Source organism: Danio rerio, chromosome 25 (genome assembly GCF_052040795.2).
Source record: "Danio rerio strain M-AB ecotype USA chromosome 25, GRCz13ab, whole genome shotgun sequence".
Lineage (NCBI taxonomy): Eukaryota > Metazoa > Chordata > Actinopteri > Cypriniformes > Danionidae > Danio > Danio rerio.
The window spans coordinates 14171449-14192692 of NC_141045.1; the positions used below are offsets into that span (position 1 = coordinate 14171449).

Below are 21244 nucleotides of genomic sequence, written 5' to 3' on the forward strand. Positions count from 1 at the left end.
CCAGGAGATGGATGCCAGAATAAGAGATTCAGGAAGAATGGGTTGTTCGTCCTCTGATTTGTGATCGTCTTTGAAAAGGCAAGAGAGTGCATCTGATTTAATGTTCTTTGGCCCGGGGATATATGTAACAGAGAAGTTGAAACGTGTAAAGAATAGAGCCCATCTAGCCTGCCGAGGATTTAGTCTCTTAGCTAATCGGATGTACTCCAGATTTTTATGATCGGTGATCACAGTAAAAGGGTGTCGGGCTCCCTCTAGCCAATGCCTCCATTCTTCCATGGCTGCTTTCATAGTGAGGAGTTCCCGGTTGCCTACATCATAGTTCCTCTCTGCTGAGTTGAGCTTCCATGAAAAGAAGGCGCAGGGATGGAGCTTGTTAGACGACTCTTGTCTCTGTGATAATACGGCTCCGATGCCCGTATTAGAGGCATCGATTTCAAGAGTGAAGGGTAACTTGGGATCGGGATGACAGAGGATGGGTGCTGAGGAGAATCGGGCTTTGAGATGGTTAAAGGCTCGGACAGTGCGGGGTTCCACTTAAGTTTGGAATTTCCTGTTTTCACCATAGACGTGAGTGGTGCGGCTACAGAGCTGAAGTTTCGTATGAATTGGCGATAGAAGTTAGCAAACCCCAGAACCCCTTCACCGTGTTGGGTCTTGGCCAGTTCAAAACAGCATTCACCTTATCTTCATCCATGGCGACTCCATTTGCACTGATGATGTACCCCAGGAAAGAAGTGCAAGTCTGGTGAAATTCACACTTGGACAATTTGGCGTAAAGCTAATGTTTAATGAGTCTCTGTAGTACGGCTCGTACATGGTGAATGTGGTCATCTAGCATCCCTGAATAGACGAGAATGTCATCAATAAAAATAATAACCCATTGGTTCAACATGTCACGAAATACCTCATTAATGAATGCTTGGAAGACTGAAGGACTGTTTGCCAGGCCGAAGGGCATCACCCGATATTCATAGTGGCCGGTGGTCATTGAGAAGCCGGTTTTCCATTCATCACCCCGCTTAATGCGTATGAGGTTGTAGGCACTGCGAAGATCAAGTTTAGTAAAGTACTTGGCTGAGCGTAATAGTTCCAGGGCAGCAGGGATCAGGTGAAAGGATAGCGGTACTTCACAGTAATTTCATTCAAACCTCTATAGTCAATGAAGGGGCGCAGGCTTCCATCCTTCTTTTCAACAAAAAAGAAACCGGCGGATGCGGGTGAAGTGGACGGCCGGATGAATCCCTTCTCCAACTTCTCCTTAATGTATGCATTCATCGTTTCGTTTTCTGTTTGAGACAGAGGAAAGATTCTCCCACGAGGGAGCATGGCGCAATCATACTCACGGTTTGGTGGAAGTTTTGTGGCTTTTTTCTTGCTAAACGCTTCGGATAGATCTTTGTATTCTTCGGGGATCATGGAACTTTCAGGGATTTCATGGCTGGTAGCAATGGTATTAAGCTGAACAGGGATGACAGAACATAGACAATTTCTCAAACATGATTCACTCCACTTAGAGATCTCACTAGTTTTCCAGGAGATGAGGGGATTATGTGTCTGTAGCCACGGCCACCCAATAATGATGGGAAGTTGGGGAGACTTAGTGATCAGAAACTCCATCTCTTCCTTGTGAAGCGAGCCTGTTTGAACTGATAGATGAGTAATGCGGTAAGTAACATTTCCATCCCCTAGGGGGTGTTCGTCTATTGCCGTGATAGCTAAGGGCGAATCACAAGAGGTTAGTGGAATAACGTTCCTACGGGCAAATGTCTCATCCATGAAATTGCCAGCAGCTCCTGAGTCAACCAGAGCAACAGTGTGAACAGTGCTGTTCCCAAAACACACCGAGATGGGGACAATAAGAGCATTATTATTAATAGAGAGGATTGAGGTTGCACTCACCGACAATGTCTTGGAAGGTGGTTTATTAAGGCATTTAGCCTTCGTATGACCGCCAAGTCTGCAATATAGGCAGAGATTATTCTTCAAACGTCTTTCTCGTTCTTCATGGGATAATTGAGCACGACCCAATTGCATGGGTTCAGCAGGAACTGTGGAAGCTGGAGCGGACTCTTGACTGGACAGGAGTAAACAACAGGTGAGGGTTTTCTAGTGCAGAGCAGATTGTCCAGCCTGATAGAGAGCTCAATGAGCTGATCAAGTGATTTCCCATCATCTCTACATGCTAGTTCAGTTTGTAACTCAGGATTTAAGGCTTTGTGGTAAAGGGTCTTTAAGGGATCGTCAGCCCAGCCAGTTTGTGCAGCCAAAGTGCAAAATTGAAGAGCGAATTTAGCCGCTGGTTGATTGTTCTGCTGAATCGTAAGTAATTCTTCAACTGCGTTTCGACCTCCCTCTGGATGATGATCGAAAACCACACAGAAACGCTGGAGAAACTCTTTAAACGTGGGAAAAGTGGGAGTGTTTTCTGGCCAGAACGCAGTAGCCCAATCCAGGGCTTTTCCAGAGAGCAACGAGCACACAAAGGCGATTTTACTGTTCTCATCTGCAAACATATGGGGTTGTTGTGCGACAAACAGCTTGCATTGAAGCAGAAAACCTTTACATTTAGAAGGATTACCGTAGAATTTGATCAACTCGATGAGCTGCAGGTGTGCATGCTATCAGTGTAAGTGGATGACGTAATGGTTAGAAGTCCGGTGATGATGACCTCGTTGACACACACACATACAGAGACTGTCTGTTTGTGTCTAAGCATAAAGGTGTCGCCCTTTTAAAGGATGCATTTGATTGATTTGTTTACTTTTGAGTGTGTTTCATTCTCTGTCTATCAAGTCAGATGCAGAATCTGATATGTATTAAGCCCTAAATAGGAATCTACAATAAGTAAAATCAGTTCACATATTAATGAAGGTTTCTAAATTAAGTCTGTGTTTTAAGTTCAATGTTGTTATTTTGGGCATTTTACTTGAAAGCTACATAGTTAGCTAGTTAGCATCTACTCATTTCAGAGCTGTGTTTCCACCTGTGAAGTCATATTAACGATTTGTTGTCCAATTGAAGGCTGCTTGATCAAGAGTAAGTGTGATCAAAATGTCACGTCAGTTTTTTTTGTAAGCAAATAATTTTTAAATTATTTTTTTCAAATCCATGGTGTTGCCGAAATTATATCGGTTTTTGTAATTATTCTGGAAATAATGTGTGTTCTTTTGGGCAGATTACATCTAGTGTAAATAGGTATGTGTGTGTAGGTTTTTGTAGTTTACAATGTAAGTACCCAAAATGACATACAGTAGGTATGACTTCTCTATTATGCATAATTCAACACATAAAATGCATGCTCATAAAAAAAATAAACACATCTGCATCTACATTTTTAAATAAAAATGTAAATTTTAAATCTACATTTTAAACAAATTTAACTAATGAAAACCTGCATAAAGCGAAGCAGTGGTGCAGTAGGTAGTGCTGTCGCTTCACAGTAAGAAGGTCGCTGGTTCGTGCCTCGGCTTAGTTGCCGTTTCTGTGTGGAGTTTGCATGTTCTCCCTGCATTCGTATGGGTTTCCTCCGGGTGCTCCGGTTTCCCCCACAGTCCAAAGTCATGTGGTACACGTGAATTGGGTAGGCTAAATTGTCCGTAGTGTATGTGTCATCCGACTCGGTCCCAGTCATTCCCGTTGCTGGCCAGCAGAGTTCACCTTCCCCGGACTATTAACCATTACGTCATCCACTTACACTAATAGCCTGCACACCTGAAGGGCATCCACTTGATCACCCACGCTCACGCTTATAAGCAGCACACTACACTCACTCATTGCGAAGTCTTGTTCTGCCCCGGCTAACACTACTGAGCGGTTCTCTACACTGCCTGCTTTCCCGTTGCTTACCTTGCCTTGTTCCTCGACCTCGTCCTGCCAGCCGCCTGCCTTGTACCTCTGCCTGATTACCGACTTTGAACCAAGCCGCCTGCCTTGAACTCTAGCCTGAACACCGACGTTGATATTCGCTGCCTGCCTCAGACCCATGCCTGAACATCCATACTGTGGTTACCTGCCATCAACCCTGCAACGTAACACTATTGTGTTTAATGTGAGTTCGCACACACATTACATCTATGTGCTTTTCTTTATTAAACTGTGTTTAATAAATATACTGCAAATGGATCCCTCTGTGTCAGCCACTTCGTTACAGTATGAGTGTGTGTGGATGTTTCCCAGAGATGGGTTGTGGCTGGAAGGGCATCCGCTACGTAAAAATTTGCTGGTTAAGTTGGCGGTTCATTCCGCTGTGGCGACCCTGGATTAATAAAGGGACAAAGCCGACAAGAAAATAAATGAATAAATGAACCTGCATAAATTTATCCTTAATTCTGCTAGATGTGTCCTGCAGAGAGCAGAAGACCACAGCAGGAATATGAGGCGTATCATAAGTTAAAAGAAGAAACAAACAACTAAAAGTGAACTAGAAGTGAACATACAGTTGAAGTCAGAATTATTAGCCCCCCAATTGTAACGGGGAGACTGACACGGAGGGATCCATTTTGCAGTATTTATTAAGTCACGCTTAAACATCAACAACTCGCACGGCTGTGCGGACATACAACATACACATCAAGGGGGAAGTAGCAGATGACAGACACAGTGTGATTACCAGGCTTGGGTCAGAGGCAGGCAGCGTGATTCAGAGTCCGTGTAACAGGCTTTGGTCAGGGGCAGGCGGCGAGAATCAGAGTCCGAGGAAACAGGCTTTGGTCGAGGGCAGGCAGAAGACAGAGCAGAGTCGTGAAACGGGCTGTAGTAGTAAACGGGAGATCAGGCAGGATAGAACGCTCGGAAATGCTGGCTGGGGCTAAACAAGACTTCGCACTGAGGTGTGAGTGAGAGCTGCTTATATGTGGTACGTGGGTCATTAGTGGAATGGAGAACAGGTGTGCTAGAATCAGGGTGAAAGGATGACGTAATGGTTAGAAGTCCGGAGATGGTGGCCTCTGCTGGCCAGCGAGGGGAATGACTGGGACCGAGTCGGTGACACCAATGATTTTTTTTCTTTTTAAAATATTTCCCAAATGATGTTTAACAAAGTAAGAAAATTTTCACAGTGTGTCTGATAATATTTTTTTTTCTTCTGGAGAATATGTCTTGTTCTATTTTGGCAAGATTAAAAGCAGTTTTTATTTTTTTTAAACACTATTTTGAGATCAAACGTAACCCTTTAAGCTATTTTTTTTCATAGTCTACAGAAAAAAACATCATTATACAATAACTAGCCTAATTACCCTAACCTGCCTAGTTAGCTTAATTAACCTAGTTAAGCCTTAAAATGTCCCTTTAAGCTCCTGTCTTGAAAAATATCTAGTCAAATAGTATTTACTGTTGTCATGGTAAAGCTAAAACAAATCAGATGTTAGAAATGAGTTACTAAAACTATTAACTGTATTATAAACTGTTGAAAAAATCTTCTCTCCGTTAAACAGAAATTGGGGGAAAGAAAACAGGAGCGTTAAAAATCGGAACTTCAACTATATATACATATATATATATATATATATATATATATATATATATATATATATATATATATATATATATACATACATACATATATATATATATATATATATATATATATATATATATATATATATATATATACACCTTTTTTTTACTTTGATGTCAAATTTCCTTTATCTTCTAGCAAGCACAAATATAATTTTATAAAACTCTTGTATTTTAGGGCAATATTTTTATTCATCATTATTATGTCATTGTTATTAAAAATATTATCCAGCTTTAAAAAAAAAATCTACTTTCACGACAAGAAAAAAAAATACTGCTTTTAAAAAACTAATTAATTTATTGTCTATCAGACGCAAATATCATTTATAAAAATAGGTCCTGTATTTTGGGGAATTATTTATTATTACACTGCTATTATTAAAACTATTATTCAACTTTTTAAACTAAAAAATGAAAAATAGTATCTGGAAATAAACTTTAGTGAGAAAAAAATATTATTTTATCGTTATTAAAATATATTTATTAAATTAGTATTTAATTTAATTAGTATTCTTGTCTTAGTCTTCTGAAATAATTAAAACAATAAACCATTACAAGAACAGACATTGATGACAAAATTATGATCATGGAATCATTTATATTTTGTTAAAACAACTGAACCAATCTCATACATTATTGTCACAGTAAATCACATCAGAAATTGTACAAAAGGTCAAACATATGATGAAGCACAGTTCAAATAAAGACATTTAGACTTTTGCTCTGCTGTCCAGTATAACAACTTGTCTTTTTACAAAGTTGTTCTCTGGATGTACACAGATCTTTTTCCTGCTTTTGTCGTAAACCTGAGGAAAAACCACAAAACAAGATTCAAATTCAAAATGGAATTGCAATGAAATGTTGTTTAAAAAAAAGAAAATGTTTGAGATGACACTTACACAATGACTTTTACAGCACAGTTACTGCTGGTCCAGAGATAAGACACTATCTGCTTCAGAGGGATCTTTTTATGAGTGAACCCTTCACAGCAGACGGATTTTTCTGAATTAATTGCTTCCATAGCTAAAAAAAACAATTTGAAAAAAAAAGACTTGCACAATGTCAAAAATCTGTACCTTAAAAAGATACAAAACATTTTTTAATCTATATTGTAAAACTAAATGCAACAATTGAACACAGACCACAAAAATAATCAGAGAACATTTTATTCAAGATGATAAAAAAAAAGCGCTCGCAGCTTGAAGTGGCCTGCAGATAGCAGAAGAGCATTAGGACTAGTAGAAACAGCAGGCTTCTCATTCTTCTAGATGTTTATTTTTCATCGTCTTTTTCTTTGTTTTGGTTGGAGTATGCAAACTGTTCTTTTCTTCTTCTTTTGTCTTTTTAACGGTTAGTTGAACACTAGAAAGTGCATTACCACCACCTACTGGAAAGTCAATCAGAGACTTTCCTCTGTTCCCTCCAAGATCAAAAACAGTGTAGTGTGTTTAGATCCTCTAATGAAGGAACTAACTTTATATATGTTCATTTATTCATTTGTCTAATTTATACATTGTGTTTTTCAAACCTCTTTGATGCCAAATTTCCAATTAATAACTTTTTTTACAAAAACACTTTGTAATAATTAATATTTTGTGATATTTTGTGCCATTGTGTCTGGATTCAAGTGTAAATTCTAGTTCTATATTGTAATTGTATTATACATTTATTGCTTAATATTTATTCTTTTATTGTACTTTCATCAGTTTCAGAAATCTTCATGAACATAAAAATATAGCCTCAGATACACCCACAGATCAATGGTTTAAGACATTAGACTCATTAATCTTCTAATCTTCTAAAAATGCAAAAGTCTCAAGGCAGCCTAGAGGCTCCCAGTTTTCAACACTGCTTTTTATCACATCAACTACCTAGTCAAAAGGGTTGATTCAAAGCTTTATCTGGCTTAACCCTGATTTTCCACTAACAGTGTAATAATATTTATTACTACACTGTTATTATTAATACTATGGTCCAAAAAATAAATAAATAAATGGAAAAAATCTGGAAATTTATATTTATATTAGAGGGGAAATATGCTGATAAAATTATTACAATTATGTTGCTTCTTTAATGTTAGTCTTCTGACATTTTCCATAAATTTATCTTCTATCCTACACAAATATAATTTATAAAAACACTTCTTGTAGTTTGGGGAGATATTATTATTTATCATAACATTGTTATTAAACCTATTATCCAAGTTTTCTAACTAAAATGAAAAAAGAATCAGGAATTTTTTTTTGCTAAAATAGATGTAATTATATGTTATATGTTAGAATATGTTATTAAATAATCTTTAATGTTAGACTTTTGAAATCTTTAAAACAATGAATTAAAATAAAACATTATAAGAATTACAACATGATGATGAAGTTATTTATATTTTATTAAAACAACTGAACCAATCTCATAAATTATTTTCACAATAAATCACATCAGAAATAGTACATAAGGTCAAACATATGATGAAGCACAGTTCAAATAAACACATTTAGACTTTTGCTCTGCTGTCCAGTATAACAACTTGTCTTTTTACAAAGGTGTTCTCTGGATCTACACAGATCTTTTTCCCTGCTTTTGTTGTAAACCTGAAAGAAAAGCACATACCAGGATTTAAATTGAATTGCAATGGAATGCTGTTTAAAAATGAAATAATGTGTAAGATGACACTCACACAATGGCTTTTTTGGCACAGCTACTGGTGGTCCAGTGGTAAGACACTATCTGCTTCAGAGTGATCTTTTTATGAGTGATCCCTTCACAGCAGACTGAATTTGCTGAAATAATTGCATCCATAGCTGAAACATGAAGACATGCATAATATCACAAATCTGCACATTAAAAAAGAGATAACATCTTGTCGTCTATATTGTAAAACAAAATGCACAAGTGATCATCAAGCAGAAAAACAATCAGAAAACATTATATTCAAGATAATAAAGGGCGCTCACCGCTTGAAGTGTCCTGCAGAGAGCAGAAGAGCACCAGGACCAGCAGAAACATCAGGCTTCTCATTCTTTTAGACGTTTCTTCTCAATCACAGAAGGAATCAGGAGATGTATTGTAGAGCTTGAAGATCTCAAAGCTGTTGTCTAGAATGAGGTCTGAGTATCAGAGGTGTGGACTCGAGTCATGTGACTTGGACTCGAGTTATGAATTTGATGACTTTAGACTCGACAAAATATCAAAAGACTTGCAACACGACTTGGACTTGAACATGAATGACTCGGACTTTCACTTGGACTTGCGCCTATTGACTTGTAAAGACTTGCTACTTTCTATAAAAAGCCCAAAGATGAAAAGTATGTTGACATGTGTGTGTGAGACAGAGAGCATGCGCGCATACTTTCGACCACTAGCGCTTTGTGACGCACTTCCGTGTTTTTGCACTATAGTGGGAAATTTGAAGATGCCATTTTTCATTCTGACTCGGAGAGTGAAATAATATGGAAGGCCGTTGGGGCCAAAACGTCTGTAACAAACGTGTTAACGCGTAATTGCGTGTTAACACGTAATTTACGCGTTAACACGTCATTTACGTGTAAACACGTTTTTTTTTTAAACTAGTCTCATTTTTTAAAGTGCTATCATTTATTCATTCTCCAAACTGCTTATTTTAAAATGTATAATGTCATTTCACTAAAATCACAATAAATGTTTTGCAGTCAATGATCTGTAGCAGATATTTAGTATTATGAAAGGCCAGACATCTTCTGTAATGTTATGTTTGATGGCATAATAATGTATAATAATAATAATGTTTGTTATTTAGCTGCTGAGATTTCTTTGAAAAATGTGTCCAGAGAAATCAGATGAGATTTATTTGACAAGGGTGTGCAAACACACAAGAAATGTTTTTTTTTTCTTCTTCTCAGGAGCACAGATACATACAGTATATACATACAAATCAACACAAGAAAACAGAATGACATAAGTGGATAAAGTAAATACAACATTTTGGTAACAAAATCATAAACAGTAAGGGTTGTGTATATTTATGACTATAAAAACAGGCAGCAACTGATCTAATAATGAAGATCTATAGAGATAAAGATGTGTAGAAAGGTCAGGCAGGTGCACAGAAATAATCCTCTCCGCTGTGCTGACAGTCCGCTGCAGTCTTATGTCTGATTTGGTGGCCGATCCAAACCAGACAGTAATTGAATTTTTGTCAGATGAAGTGGCTGCAGATTCTACATTCTCATACTGTATATAACATGTCATAAATTACTAAGCACAAATTATTAAATGCAGAGTAACCTATCTTGGTGAGGTTTATGTCTGCAAATAATTGACACATTGTATGACTAACATTTTATAGCAATCCTGTTTTATTTATAATATATATTTATGCATGTAATATATATTTGTTTGCAGAACTTTGCACTAGATATTTTTGTCTCTGTACTGGAAGCTCCAATCACCAAGACAAAACACTCCTTTGTGCAAACGATTGAGGTAAAAAAAAAAAAAAGCCAAAATTATGATTTACTAAATCAAAAGTACAAGATAAAGTCAAAATAATGATTTAATAACTCAAATTTATGACTGAATAATTCTGTAAAAATTACATAACAACAGGCGGTAAAAAAAAAAACAATCTAAATGTGTAACAATTCTCTAAATATTTTATATAATAAAACCTGATATAGTTAAAATGTATTACATAATTGAACATTCATATACATATTTGTAATTATAAATGGACACACACACACACACACACACACACACACACACACACACACACACAAACCTTTGAACGTGTAGGGGAAACCAGAGCACCCAGAGGAAACCCAAGCCAACACGGGGAGCAGGAATGGGCAAAAATACACTGAACCACATTTTAAAATAAAATCCCAAATCCATCAATTTTACGTGTATCAATATAAACTACAAAATACAGCAGCCACAAATGTATCAAAGTAAAATTCTATATATATTTTTATTTTAAAATACACAAAATACTTTTACAAGCGAGCAGGAAATTTCGTCGCAAAATATTTGGTCACAGTTACACTGACTAAATTAAGTAAACAATGTTTGACAGCAACAGGGCTTGATGATCTCTTTATGATCTCTTAAAAAAAAAAAAAAAAAACATGTATTGCAGATAATGAGTTAGACTAGATCTCATCATTGTGTTTTCATCCATTGAGTGGCCAGTAAAATTGACATCATCTCTTAACAGTCTTATATTTTAAAAGGGTGTTATATAAAGAGGTTATTACAATTGTTTACTTTAAGTCTAGTTTTGTTTAAAAGGTGTAACAAAGAATTTGTAAAAATACATATAAAATATATTTGTAAAATAATATGGAATTAGAACTTAAAAAAAACAAAACTGGTGAACACTTCAATTCTCAGCCCCAGAGCTAAGAGTTAGCACAAGGTTTGAAAAAAAAAATAAACCATAGAATTAGTTTCTATATTTCTATTAAACTGTCAAACTGAGTGCGTATAGCCTGAACAAACAGAAAGCAGTGTAACAGCCCGGTTGGAGAAATAAAAGGAATAAACTCATGCACTGATGTTGCACTGTCCTCCTTTGTGCCTTTATTGTTGTGATAGCCGTCCTTAAAGACTGTACAACACCGTAAGAGCTAAGAACAGATGAATAAACACAAATAGAAAAGATGTAATGAATAATAGTTCACATAATAAGACAAAACAATAAACTTAGTGACAATATTATAAAGTATCTGCAAATATATGACTAATTTTACGATAAAATAGCAATTTAAATTATTAGCAAGCTAACAGATGCATCAACTTTTAGCAATATGTATATAAATGTCCTCATCTACCTTGTTCTCCCTTCCAACCAGGTGTTCAAACAATGAAGATGAACAGAACAAAAAACAAACCCAAATATGCATTAAATCTCTCTTAAATCAGTCCTTAAATGTAACTTTAGCTCCGTGCATTTCTCTGTACAAGCGATCGCTCTCTCCCTCGTGCTAGGCGCGCTTCTCCAATCTCCCTGCTTCCGTGATCTGCGCGCGCTCGCGCACCTGACCACTTCCGGCAAGCCGCGCGTCAAAATAAGGGCCTCTATAGGCTAAATAACTTAGTGCAAAGCGGAGTTCAAATAAATAACAAAAACACAACAATTTTTAAAGAAATAGAGAAGTAATTAAAAGCAGCATAAATAATTAACACTGAAACCTAACTTAAATAACTTGGGGTTATTTACACTCCCACCAATCATGAGAGATTATGAATTTTAACCTTTTAATCACGAATGATTTTAAATGAATTATAATTACTACTACTACTACTATAACCATTTAAGACTAGATGTAAACAACACTAAAACATATATTACTATGAACTGTTTACTCAAAGGATATGTCAGTATGTTCAGGCTGCCTCCATCAGCAGGACCAGCTTCTGCACTGGACGTTCCACCACAGATGGTTTATGTGGACGTTTACCATCCTTCCCCAGATTTCTGTCTCCGAACTGTATTTTCACTCTTCTCACCAATCCGTCCTTGTCAGTGACTGCCTCAATAATCCTTGCCAAGCGCCACTCATTCCTGGGCAGATCCACTGCCTTCTCCAAGACAATATCTCCTACTTGCATGTTCCTTCTTGGTGTATGCCAGCACTGTCTTGTTGTGATGTTAGACACATACTCCTTATGCCAACGTCCCCAGAATTGTTCCGCTAAGTATTGGACATGCCGCCATCTCTTACGGGCATACACATCTTCCCTGACAAATTTGCCAGGAGGTGGTAGGGCTTGAGTAGGTTTTAGAGTGAGGAGGTGATTAGGGGTTAGAGGTTCAGGGCTACTTGGGTCAGTTAGACTATCAACCGTGAGCGGACGACTGTTTACAATGGACATGGCCTCGTAAAAGAATGCTCGCAGAGAAGAGTCATCGAGCCTTCCAGATGACTGTGACAGGGTGGAGCGAAGAACACTTCTGACAGTTCTAATCTGTCTTTCCCAAACTCCGCCAGTGTGGCTTGAATGAGGTGCATTAAAAACAAAGTCGCACTGTTTTCCCGCTAAGAATGTTACCAGACGGTTGGTGTCAATCTCCTCCATAGCTTTGGTGAGCTCATTCCTGGCTCCAATGAAATTACTACCTTGATCACACCTTATTTGATGGACTGCTCCTCTGATAGCGATGAAACAACGCAGGCCATTGATAAAGGCATCTGTGGACATGTCATCCAGCATCTCAATATGGATGGCTCTGCAACAGAAACAGGTAAAAAGAAGTCCATACCTCTTGTTTGACTTGCGACCTTTGCTGGTGATGAATGGACCGAAAACATCCATCCCGCTGTATGTGAATGGAGGGGATGGCTCTATGCGCTCTGAGGGTAAGTTAGCCATTTTTTGCTCTTCCGTAGGTCCACGTAACTTGCGACATCTCACACATTGTCGTACAAAGGAAGCTACAGTCCTGTTAACTCCCGTAATCCAGAATCCTCTTGATCTGATTTCATTTATAGTCATTCCCCTTCCTTGATGAGCCATCTTCTCATGACAATCAGCAATCAGGAGTTTTGTAAGTTGGTGCTCCTTCGGAAGTATCACTGGATACTTAACAGCATTAGGGATAGATGCCTCACAAAGTCTCCCTCCCACCTTCAGCAATCCATCTTGGTCGACAAAGGTGTCAAGATTGTATAGTCTGTTGCTGCGAGGTAGTTGTTTGCCCTTACAGAGTAAAGTTATCTCCTCTGCATATGTCTGCTTCTGTAAGTCCTTGATTATGATACATTGTGCATCGTTCCGTTCCGCCAATGTACTGTGATTATGTGACTAGTCTTTCCTGACACGACGTATTAAACGTGCAACAGCTTGGATAGCTTTGGACCATGAGGACAACTTGGTGAGACGGTCTGACAAACATGAATACTGTACAGTTTGCGTGTTGAGTGACTGAACTTTCTTGACTTCAGGGTCGCCAATTGGAAGCTGCTTGCTGATTTCCATAGGTGGTGGTATTTGCCTTTCCCATAAAACTTTAGGTCCTCTAAACCAGTTGGAAGTGACAAGATTGTTAACACTTAGACCACGCGATGCGTAATCGGCTGGATTTTCATCTGAGCAAATGTACCGCCACTGTTGAGGAGTTGTGGTGCGGTGAATCCTTTGTACTCTATTTGCCACAAACGTGTGGAAACGGCGGGCTTCATTGTTTATGTAGCCTAACACCACTTGTGAGTCAGTCCAGAAAAACGTTTCTGCATCAGCCAGGTTCATTTCCTCCTTCAACATGTCATTCACTGCAACTGACACCACTGCGGCAGCCAATTCTAGCCGAGGAATTGTTGTGATCTTGAGTGGGGCCACTCTAGATTTTGCCATGAGCAACGAACAACTGATGTCACCTTGCTCGTTCTCGAGTCTGAGATATGAACACTGACCATATCCACTCATGCTGGCGTCTGAGAAGTGGTGAATCTCTCTCCTTATGATTCTCCCAAAGCCAGAAGGCACAATACAACGAGGCACTTCAATCTTTTCTAGATTAACTAGCTCTGACTTCCAGTGTTCCCATGCTGATTGTAGATCAGCGGGTAAGTTATCATCCCAACCCATACCACTTCGGCACATTTCTTGCAGAATAGTCTTTCCTTTGAGTACAAAGGGGGCAAGAAAGCCTAAGGGATCAAACAATGAGGCCACTATAGACAGTATCCCTCTACGGGTTGCTGGTTGGTCCTTAACAGTGATACGGAATTTAAAATTGTCTTGTTCCAGACTCCAGTAAATGCCCAAAGCTCTTTCCAAAGGCTGATCAGTGAGAGCAAGATCGACAGCTGTAACATCCACCGCACACTCTGAAGGTGGTATTGTCTTCAAGACTTCCTTGTCATTAGACACAAACTTGTGAAGCCTTAAGCTTCCTAGTGCACAAAGCTGACGAGCTTCTTCAGCCAATTTGATGGCCTTCTCTGTGTTTTCAATGCTGGAAACTCCATCATCCATGTAGAAATCTTGCATAATAAATTGCGAGCCCAGAGGATACAGACGTTCACCTTCTCTTGCAAGATGCTTCAGCCCATAGTTAGCGCATCCAGGGGACGATGAGGCTCCAAACAAATGCACTGTCATGCGGAAGGTTTGAGGCTGTGAATTGAAATCTCCATTTCTCCACCATAGAAATCGTAAATAATCACGATCCGCATGGTCTACATGAAATTGGTGGAACATTTTCTCCACGTCACACATTAGGGCTACAGGGTACTGTCTGAACCTCAAAAGGATGCCAGTTAAGCTGTTCATCAGATCTGGGCCAGTTAGAAGATGGTCGTTCAAGCTAGTTCCCTTGTATCTGGCTGAACAGTCAAAAACTATACGCAATTTCCCTGGCTTTTTCGAGTGGTACACTCCGTGATGTGGTATGTACCATCTTTCTCCTTCTCGTCCTTCCTCAAACACCTGTTCTGCATTACCCTTCTCTATTACTTCCTCCATGAATGTTACATAATGCTCTCTGTACTCCTGATCCCTCATTAATCTCCTCTTCAAATGTTGAAGTCTTATGACAGCAAGAGGTTTGTTATCTGGAAGATATGGTCTTTTCCTGAATGGCAGGGGCATTTCCAGATGACTATCCTTGTTCAATCTGATATTCTCTTCCAGCTTTCTCAGAAACATGATGTCCTCCTGAGACGTCACTTTTGTGTGCCCTTCTGTGTCCTTGAAATCAGATTCCAGCACTTTTATCACATCTGTGGGAGTTACTGCAGGTATTTCCTTGATAGACACTCTATGACACATTGCAGCACTGCTTTGGGTCTCAAAATGTGTTAAGGAAGGACCTATAATGCTCCATCCGAGGTCCGTGCGAACAGCATATGGTTCATTCTCCGTTCCAAGAATTACTTCTCGGGGCGCTAGCGCTCTGGAACAATTGTATCCTATCAATAGTCCAACCTCACAATTTTGAAGTGGGGGAATTTTGTCTGCTAGAGTGGCTAGATGTTTCCAATGACTTGCAGTCTCCATTGTAGGGATGTGTGCGTGATCCACAGGAATGCATTCTTTGGTGTATGCAGGGGGTAGATCTATAATCAGTGAGGAATTGAAACCTCTAACTCGAAGACCAGAAATCCTTTCACTTGACATCAAGGAGTCCTTTCCAACTAAAGTAGTGAGTTTAAGCGTCACGGGACAGGAGTCAACTTTAAGACTTTTGCATACTGCACATTCAATAAAGACTGAATCGCTTTGTGTGTCTAACAGAGCATAGACGAGCTTCTCAGAAACTGGGTCTTTATGTGTGGACAACCACACTGGCACAATCATAGAGGTGTTAACAGGCGTGCATCCAGATTCTACACTCAATGACATTGTCGCAACTCCTTCATGGACATTTTCTGGGCTCTGAGCAGAAGAAGACCTCACCTTTCTACTGAAGCTGTCGTCATGTAGGCAGGTAGGGTGTCTTCCCTTACAGGTGTTGCAGCAATGTCGGGAGCGGCAGTCCTTGGCACTGTGACCCAGCCTCAAACATCCATAGCACAATCTTGTATCCTTTACGAACTGTCTACGTTCTTCAAGAGACCTTGCAGAGAATTTAGAACATTCATGAATTTGATGTTCACCATTTTGACAGAACAGACATGGCTTATTGACCTTTCCAGTGGGCTTTGAATTATCATGCTGTGTGACAGTCTTTGTATGGAAGACATTAGCTTTAGGTTTACTGACCTTGAAATAAATTTTCTCTTTGTTAGGTTCTGAAACATGAAGGGCATGAAAGGATGTGACTGGATTACAGGCAACTTCAGCTTCAACAGACATGAAATGGGCGAATTCTTGAAAAGTTGGAAAATCTTGTGTTTCACTCAACGTTTGTGTGGTTTGACGATTCCAGCGGGCAGCCGCCCAATCAGGGAGTTTGCTTACAAGCTTCCTATTCTCTTCGCAATCATTCAATATTTCCAGTCCCTTTACATGTGGCATTGCATCCTTACATGAGTTCAAGAAATCAGAGAAATTTCGAAGTCCTACCGAGTCCTTAGATTGAATTTTAGGCCAGTATGCGAGTTTCTCTCTGAATGCTCGTTGTATGATGAATGGCTGTCCGTAGCGATCTAGAAGCCTCTTCCACGCGTCCTTGTAAGCCTCCTCATCATTTCTGTAAAAGATACCATCTAGCACTTTCAGAGCAGGCCCAGTAACGTACTTCTTCAGGTAGTATAACTTGTCTCCTGAAGAGATATGTCTTTTATCAATGAGTGATTGAAATGAAGCCTTCCACTCTATGAAGTGAATGGGGTCGCCACTGAAAACTGTGGGCTCTGGCATAGGAAGTCTGTTTAGTGTTATGCTATCTTGGACAGCCTGCGCTAATTGAGACACATCAGCATTGGGACTCTGTGATGAAATGTTAGGCGTTGGATTAACGGAGGATAAGTATACTGGTTTATGCATGGGAGGGCTTACAGGTTGCTGCAGCCCTTCATCTTGATTAACAGTGTCAACAGTTTCTTCCTTGTCATACACCTCCAGTCTTGCTCTAGCTGCTCTTACCTCCTTCATCACTTGAAGCCTTTCAAACTCGCCTTTTTGAGCCTCAAGTTCTTTTCTTTGCTTCTCTTCTAGAAGTCGTAATTTTTCTCTTTGCTCCCTTTCTTCTATTACAGTAGCATATTCTGCTTCCTTAGCTGCTAGCTCTGCTGCTGCCTCTATGCGTTTAGCCATTAGTATAGAATTCAGAGAGGGTTGACTTATAGGTGTACTGGATTTGGAGCTGATGCGTGAAACAGTAGAACCATAAACAGAGCGAGCGTAGTCTCGTTCAAGCAGCTCACGTAAATGCCCCTTTACGGTTTCATTGTCAAAGCCTCCATCTACCCCTGAGATCCTCTCATATGCAATTTTTACGATATCCTTTGTAACAGCATCACAAGCATCAATTTTCCTTCTCATATCAGTGGGTGGAGTTACATTACTTCTAACCTTTATGTATGCATTCATCACACTGTCCTTTTCCCTTTCCAATGAGTCTATGAGTGTTGCTAATTCACTCTCAGAAATGTCTAATTTCAACTGACTTCTTGCTTTCCGAGCCTCAGCCTTCCATTTTTCATATGCATGCATAAGCTTTCTTTCTGCTTTGTGAGACTCCTCCCTTTGATATGCAAGCATCCTGTCTGTCTGAGTTCGTTCACGGGTAGAGCGACGTACATTTGTGTCTAATTCTTCAGATTGAACTTCTATTTCTTCATCAACTTCTTTGTTTTGAACATTATCAATTTGTTCGTTTACTTTTGCAGGAGTGCACAAATTGGAACCGTGATCCGTCATCATTTACATCAGCAAATAATGTCAGTGGGTGCAAGCTCTTACTGTAACAGCCCGGTTGGAGAAATAAAAGGAATAAACTCATGCACTGATGTTGCACTGTCCTCCTTTGTGCCTTTATTGTTGTGATAGCCGTCCTTAAAGACTGTACAACACCGTAAGAGCTAAGAACAGATGAATAAACACAAATAGAAAAGATGTAATGAATAATAGTTCACATAATAAGACAAAACAATAAACTTAGTGACAATATTATAAAGTATCTGCAAATATATGACTAATTTTACGATAAAATAGCAATTTAAATTATTAGCAAGCTAACAGATGCATCAACTTTTAGCAATATGTATATAAATGTCCTCATCTACCTTGTTCTCCCTTCCAACCAGGTGTTCAAACAATGAAGATGAACAGAACAAAAAACAAACCCAAATATGCATTAAATCTCTCTTAAATCAGTCCTTAAATGTAACTTTAGCTCCGTGCATTTCTCTGTACAAGCGATCGCTCTCTCCCTCGTGCTAGGCGCGCTTCTCCAATCTCCCTGCTTCCGTGATCTGCGCGCGCTCGCGCACCTGACCACTTCCGGCAAGCCGCGCGTCAAAATAAGGGCCTCTATAGGCTAAATAACTTAGTGCAAAGCGGAGTTCAAATAAATAACAAAAACACAACAATTTTTAAAGAAATAGAGAAGTAATTAAAAGCAGCATAAATAATTAACACTGAAACCTAACTTAAATAACTTGGGGTTATTTACAAGCAGCTAACAAAGCTCAGAGGACTAGCTTACCTAATACAAAAATAAATAATTAAATAAATAAAATTAAAAACACAACAACGATGAAAATCAAATTACAAAATTCCCGGAGCTTCCTCTCAACTATAAACAGGTGTAAAGATATACAAAATAAAATAAGATACTCACCCTTTAGTCACTCTTGGAAGTAAATCTCAAAGTACACAAAATATTATATAGCAATGGATACACAATAATGGTACAATAAAGGTTATTTGGCTTTAAGGCTTGATCCAACTATAAAAACACTAGTGACCAATATCACAACCACAAGTGAACAATAAAATTATAAAAAAATATAAAATTAATTAATTAATTAATCAATTACTGCTGCTATTCCTATTCCTATTCCACTTAAGATCTAGGGGAGAAGTGTTCCTCAGCTTTCTAGCTTCAGAGGGCTGTATTTAAAGCCAAAACACTCTGATTCAGGCAGATTCATAATGATTAGCAGCTGGGAACTAATTAACCTGAGAGCTGGTGAGAGACAGAGAGAAAAGCAGGGTGGAGCACAACACAATATGCAGGGCCTACACATAAAAATATGTTTTGGCGGTAACAAATGCAAAACATAAAACATGACATCTGTAAAAATGGACTTATCTGTTTTTGCGAAGTCTGGAATCTGGAGTTTTTGACCAGTCTATATAGGCTGGAGTATTATTAAATATGTGTCTCATATACTGTATTGTGCCACTTTGCTATCTTTAGACTGACATCTTTCCTCTTCATTAACTATATAAGTGCACCTGCAGATCAAAATTCTGACATTTGAAAGAATCAATGAAGTATAGGTGTCACCATTGTAGGGCTTATTTTTATGTGGTGTGTCTTATTGTCTTGGCATCTACATCAGCAATCCATCCAGAACTACGATTATTTGTGCAGTTTACTCATTTTCTGAAGAATTTTTCAGTTCTTCTTTAACTTACTGTCTTCGTTTACCCCCTTGGTGGACTCCAGTCTTTAGGTGTTTTTTTTCCCATTATATTATATTTTTTCATGGCATTGTGCAGTATACGATTTTCAATGATTGTTGCCTTGCTCTCAAATATACCCCTGTCATTTGTCTGTTATTTTCTTTATATGAGCATAATTTCCATCAATACTTCAAGCATTGATGACCTTCTTAATACATTTTCTGTTCTGATCTCAAGCCTGGGCAAACAACTGAGAAAACATCAATCAGAGGCCGCGATTTATTTTATTATGTAGACTTTCAAAGTATTTTACAGTATTTAAAAAATACAAAATACAAGACACTAAAGTATTTTGATACAAAATATAAAACCATTTTCATAAAGCCAATGAAATACAGATTACAATTTTGTATGTAAACATGCAAACTTCACACAGAAACACCAACTGACCCAGCCGAGGCTCAAACCAGTAATCTTCCTGCTTTGAGGCGACAGTACTTCCCACTGCGCCACCGTGTTGCCCATTTTTTCAATGTTTAAAAAAAAAAAATTATATATATATATATATATATATATATATATATATATATATATATATATATATATATATATATATATATATATAATTTAAATATGAACTTGTATTTCATATACTTTGCAGATATTTACATTTTATATGGCTTGATATCAAATCATATTTACAGTTATTTGAGTACATCATGCACAATGTATTTATATTTCCATTATTCTGTGTGATATATGTGTACTATAAGATGTGGCCATGTGCATTATTGGTGTTTTTAGGTCTCTAAATACTTTAATGTATCACCACACTGGAGTGAAAATCATTTTAATAGTGTTCTAGTCATGCTGCTTGCTTTCATATAAGAACCAACTAAATGTGTCACTGCATTATTAAAAAAAAAATTAATAAAATGATGTCTTTATAAGAGTTATCATTATCTGAAAATGATTTTATATATATATATATATATATATATATATATATATATATATATATATATATATATATATATATATATAATTAAATCATATATTTATAAATTTATTTATATAATATTTATTTGTAATTATATACGGTTTTATATTATATAATTGATTTGGTAATACTTTACAATAACAGTACATTAATAATGATGTATTAATATGCAAACTAAACATTAGTTTATTATAAATTCATAATTCATGATGGGGACGTGGTGGCACAGTAGTGCTGTTGAATCACAGCAAGAAGGTCGCTGGTTTGAGCCTCGGCTGGTTCAGTTGGTGTTTCTGTGTGGAGTTCTGTGTGCATGTTCTCCCCAGGTTCGCTTGGGTTTCCTCCGGGTGCTCTGGTTTCCCCCACAGTCCAAACACATGCGATACAGTTAAATTAGGCTAAATTGTTCGTAGTGTATCGATAGATATGTCCTCCACAACACATAAAGCGATCTCAGATCAGTTTATCCAGACATTCTAATCTGATTCACGAACTTGTTTGAAGAACCAAATTAGCGAGAGATCAGTTATCGAGATGAAAAGATCCAGGATCTGTCAAATCATCTTAGATCATTTAAGCAAGGTACGAAGAACGGACCCCAGCTCACAACAAATGTGGAAGGTTATTGCGTGTCATATTTAACAAACTGTTTACTGCTAATTTGATGTAATTGTGCTCACATGGATAATTGAATATTAATCAGATGATGTCATTACGCTGCTTTGC

At 38.0% G+C, this 21244-nt stretch overlaps 2 protein-coding genes across 4 annotated transcripts; both read right to left on the bottom strand.

Moving 5' to 3' along the window:
- Positions 1–7888: 7888 nt before the first annotated feature.
- On the bottom strand, positions 7889–8633 carry ccl39.3 (chemokine (C-C motif) ligand 39, duplicate 3). The gene is made up of 3 exons (NM_001115103.2): positions 8472–8633; positions 8195–8318; positions 7889–8108 (listed from the first exon to the last, which is right to left on the bottom strand). The coding sequence occupies exons 1-3, from the start codon at positions 8533–8535 to the stop codon at positions 8012–8014; spliced, it is 285 nt and encodes a 94-aa protein (NP_001108575.2). The 5' UTR covers positions 8536–8633; the 3' UTR covers positions 7889–8011.
- A 2420-nt stretch (positions 8634–11053) lies between these two features.
- LOC103909828 (uncharacterized) lies at positions 11054–18331 on the bottom strand. Of its 3 annotated transcripts, XM_087311945.1 has the most exons (4): positions 18171–18331; positions 17848–17966; positions 11328–16633; positions 11054–11123 (listed from the first exon to the last, which is right to left on the bottom strand). In XM_087311945.1, exons 1-3 carry the CDS (start codon positions 18240–18242, stop codon positions 13303–13305), a joined length of 3522 nt encoding a protein of 1173 aa, XP_087168071.1. In that variant the 5' UTR covers positions 18243–18331; the 3' UTR covers positions 11054–11123; positions 11328–13302. The 3 variants fall into 3 exon arrangements, with proteins under 3 accessions (XP_087168071.1, XP_087168070.1, XP_087168069.1); XM_087311944.1 differs by having other exon boundaries at positions 11054–16633; XM_087311943.1 differs by lacking the exon at positions 18171–18331 and having other exon boundaries at positions 11328–17957.
- Positions 18332–21244: the final 2913 nt, after the last annotated feature.

Bases quoted from the DNA above. Each gene is read 5' to 3' on its own strand.
- LOC103909828 (XM_087311943.1), bottom strand. From the start codon at position 17,808: ATGATGACGGATCACGGTTCCAATTTGTGCACTCCTGCAAAAGTAAAC.
- ccl39.3 (NM_001115103.2), bottom strand. From the start codon at position 8,535: ATGAGAAGCCTGATGTTTCTGCTGGTCCTGGTGCTCTTCTGCTCTCTG. The intron at 8,319-8,471 runs GTGAGCGCCCTT...TTCATGTTTCAG, and splicing joins TCTGCAGGACACTTCAAGCG to CTATGGATGCAATTATTTCA. The intron at 8,109-8,194 runs GTGAGTGTCATC...CTTTTCTTTCAG, and splicing joins TGTGCCAAAAAAGCCATTGT to GTTTACAACAAAAGCAGGGA.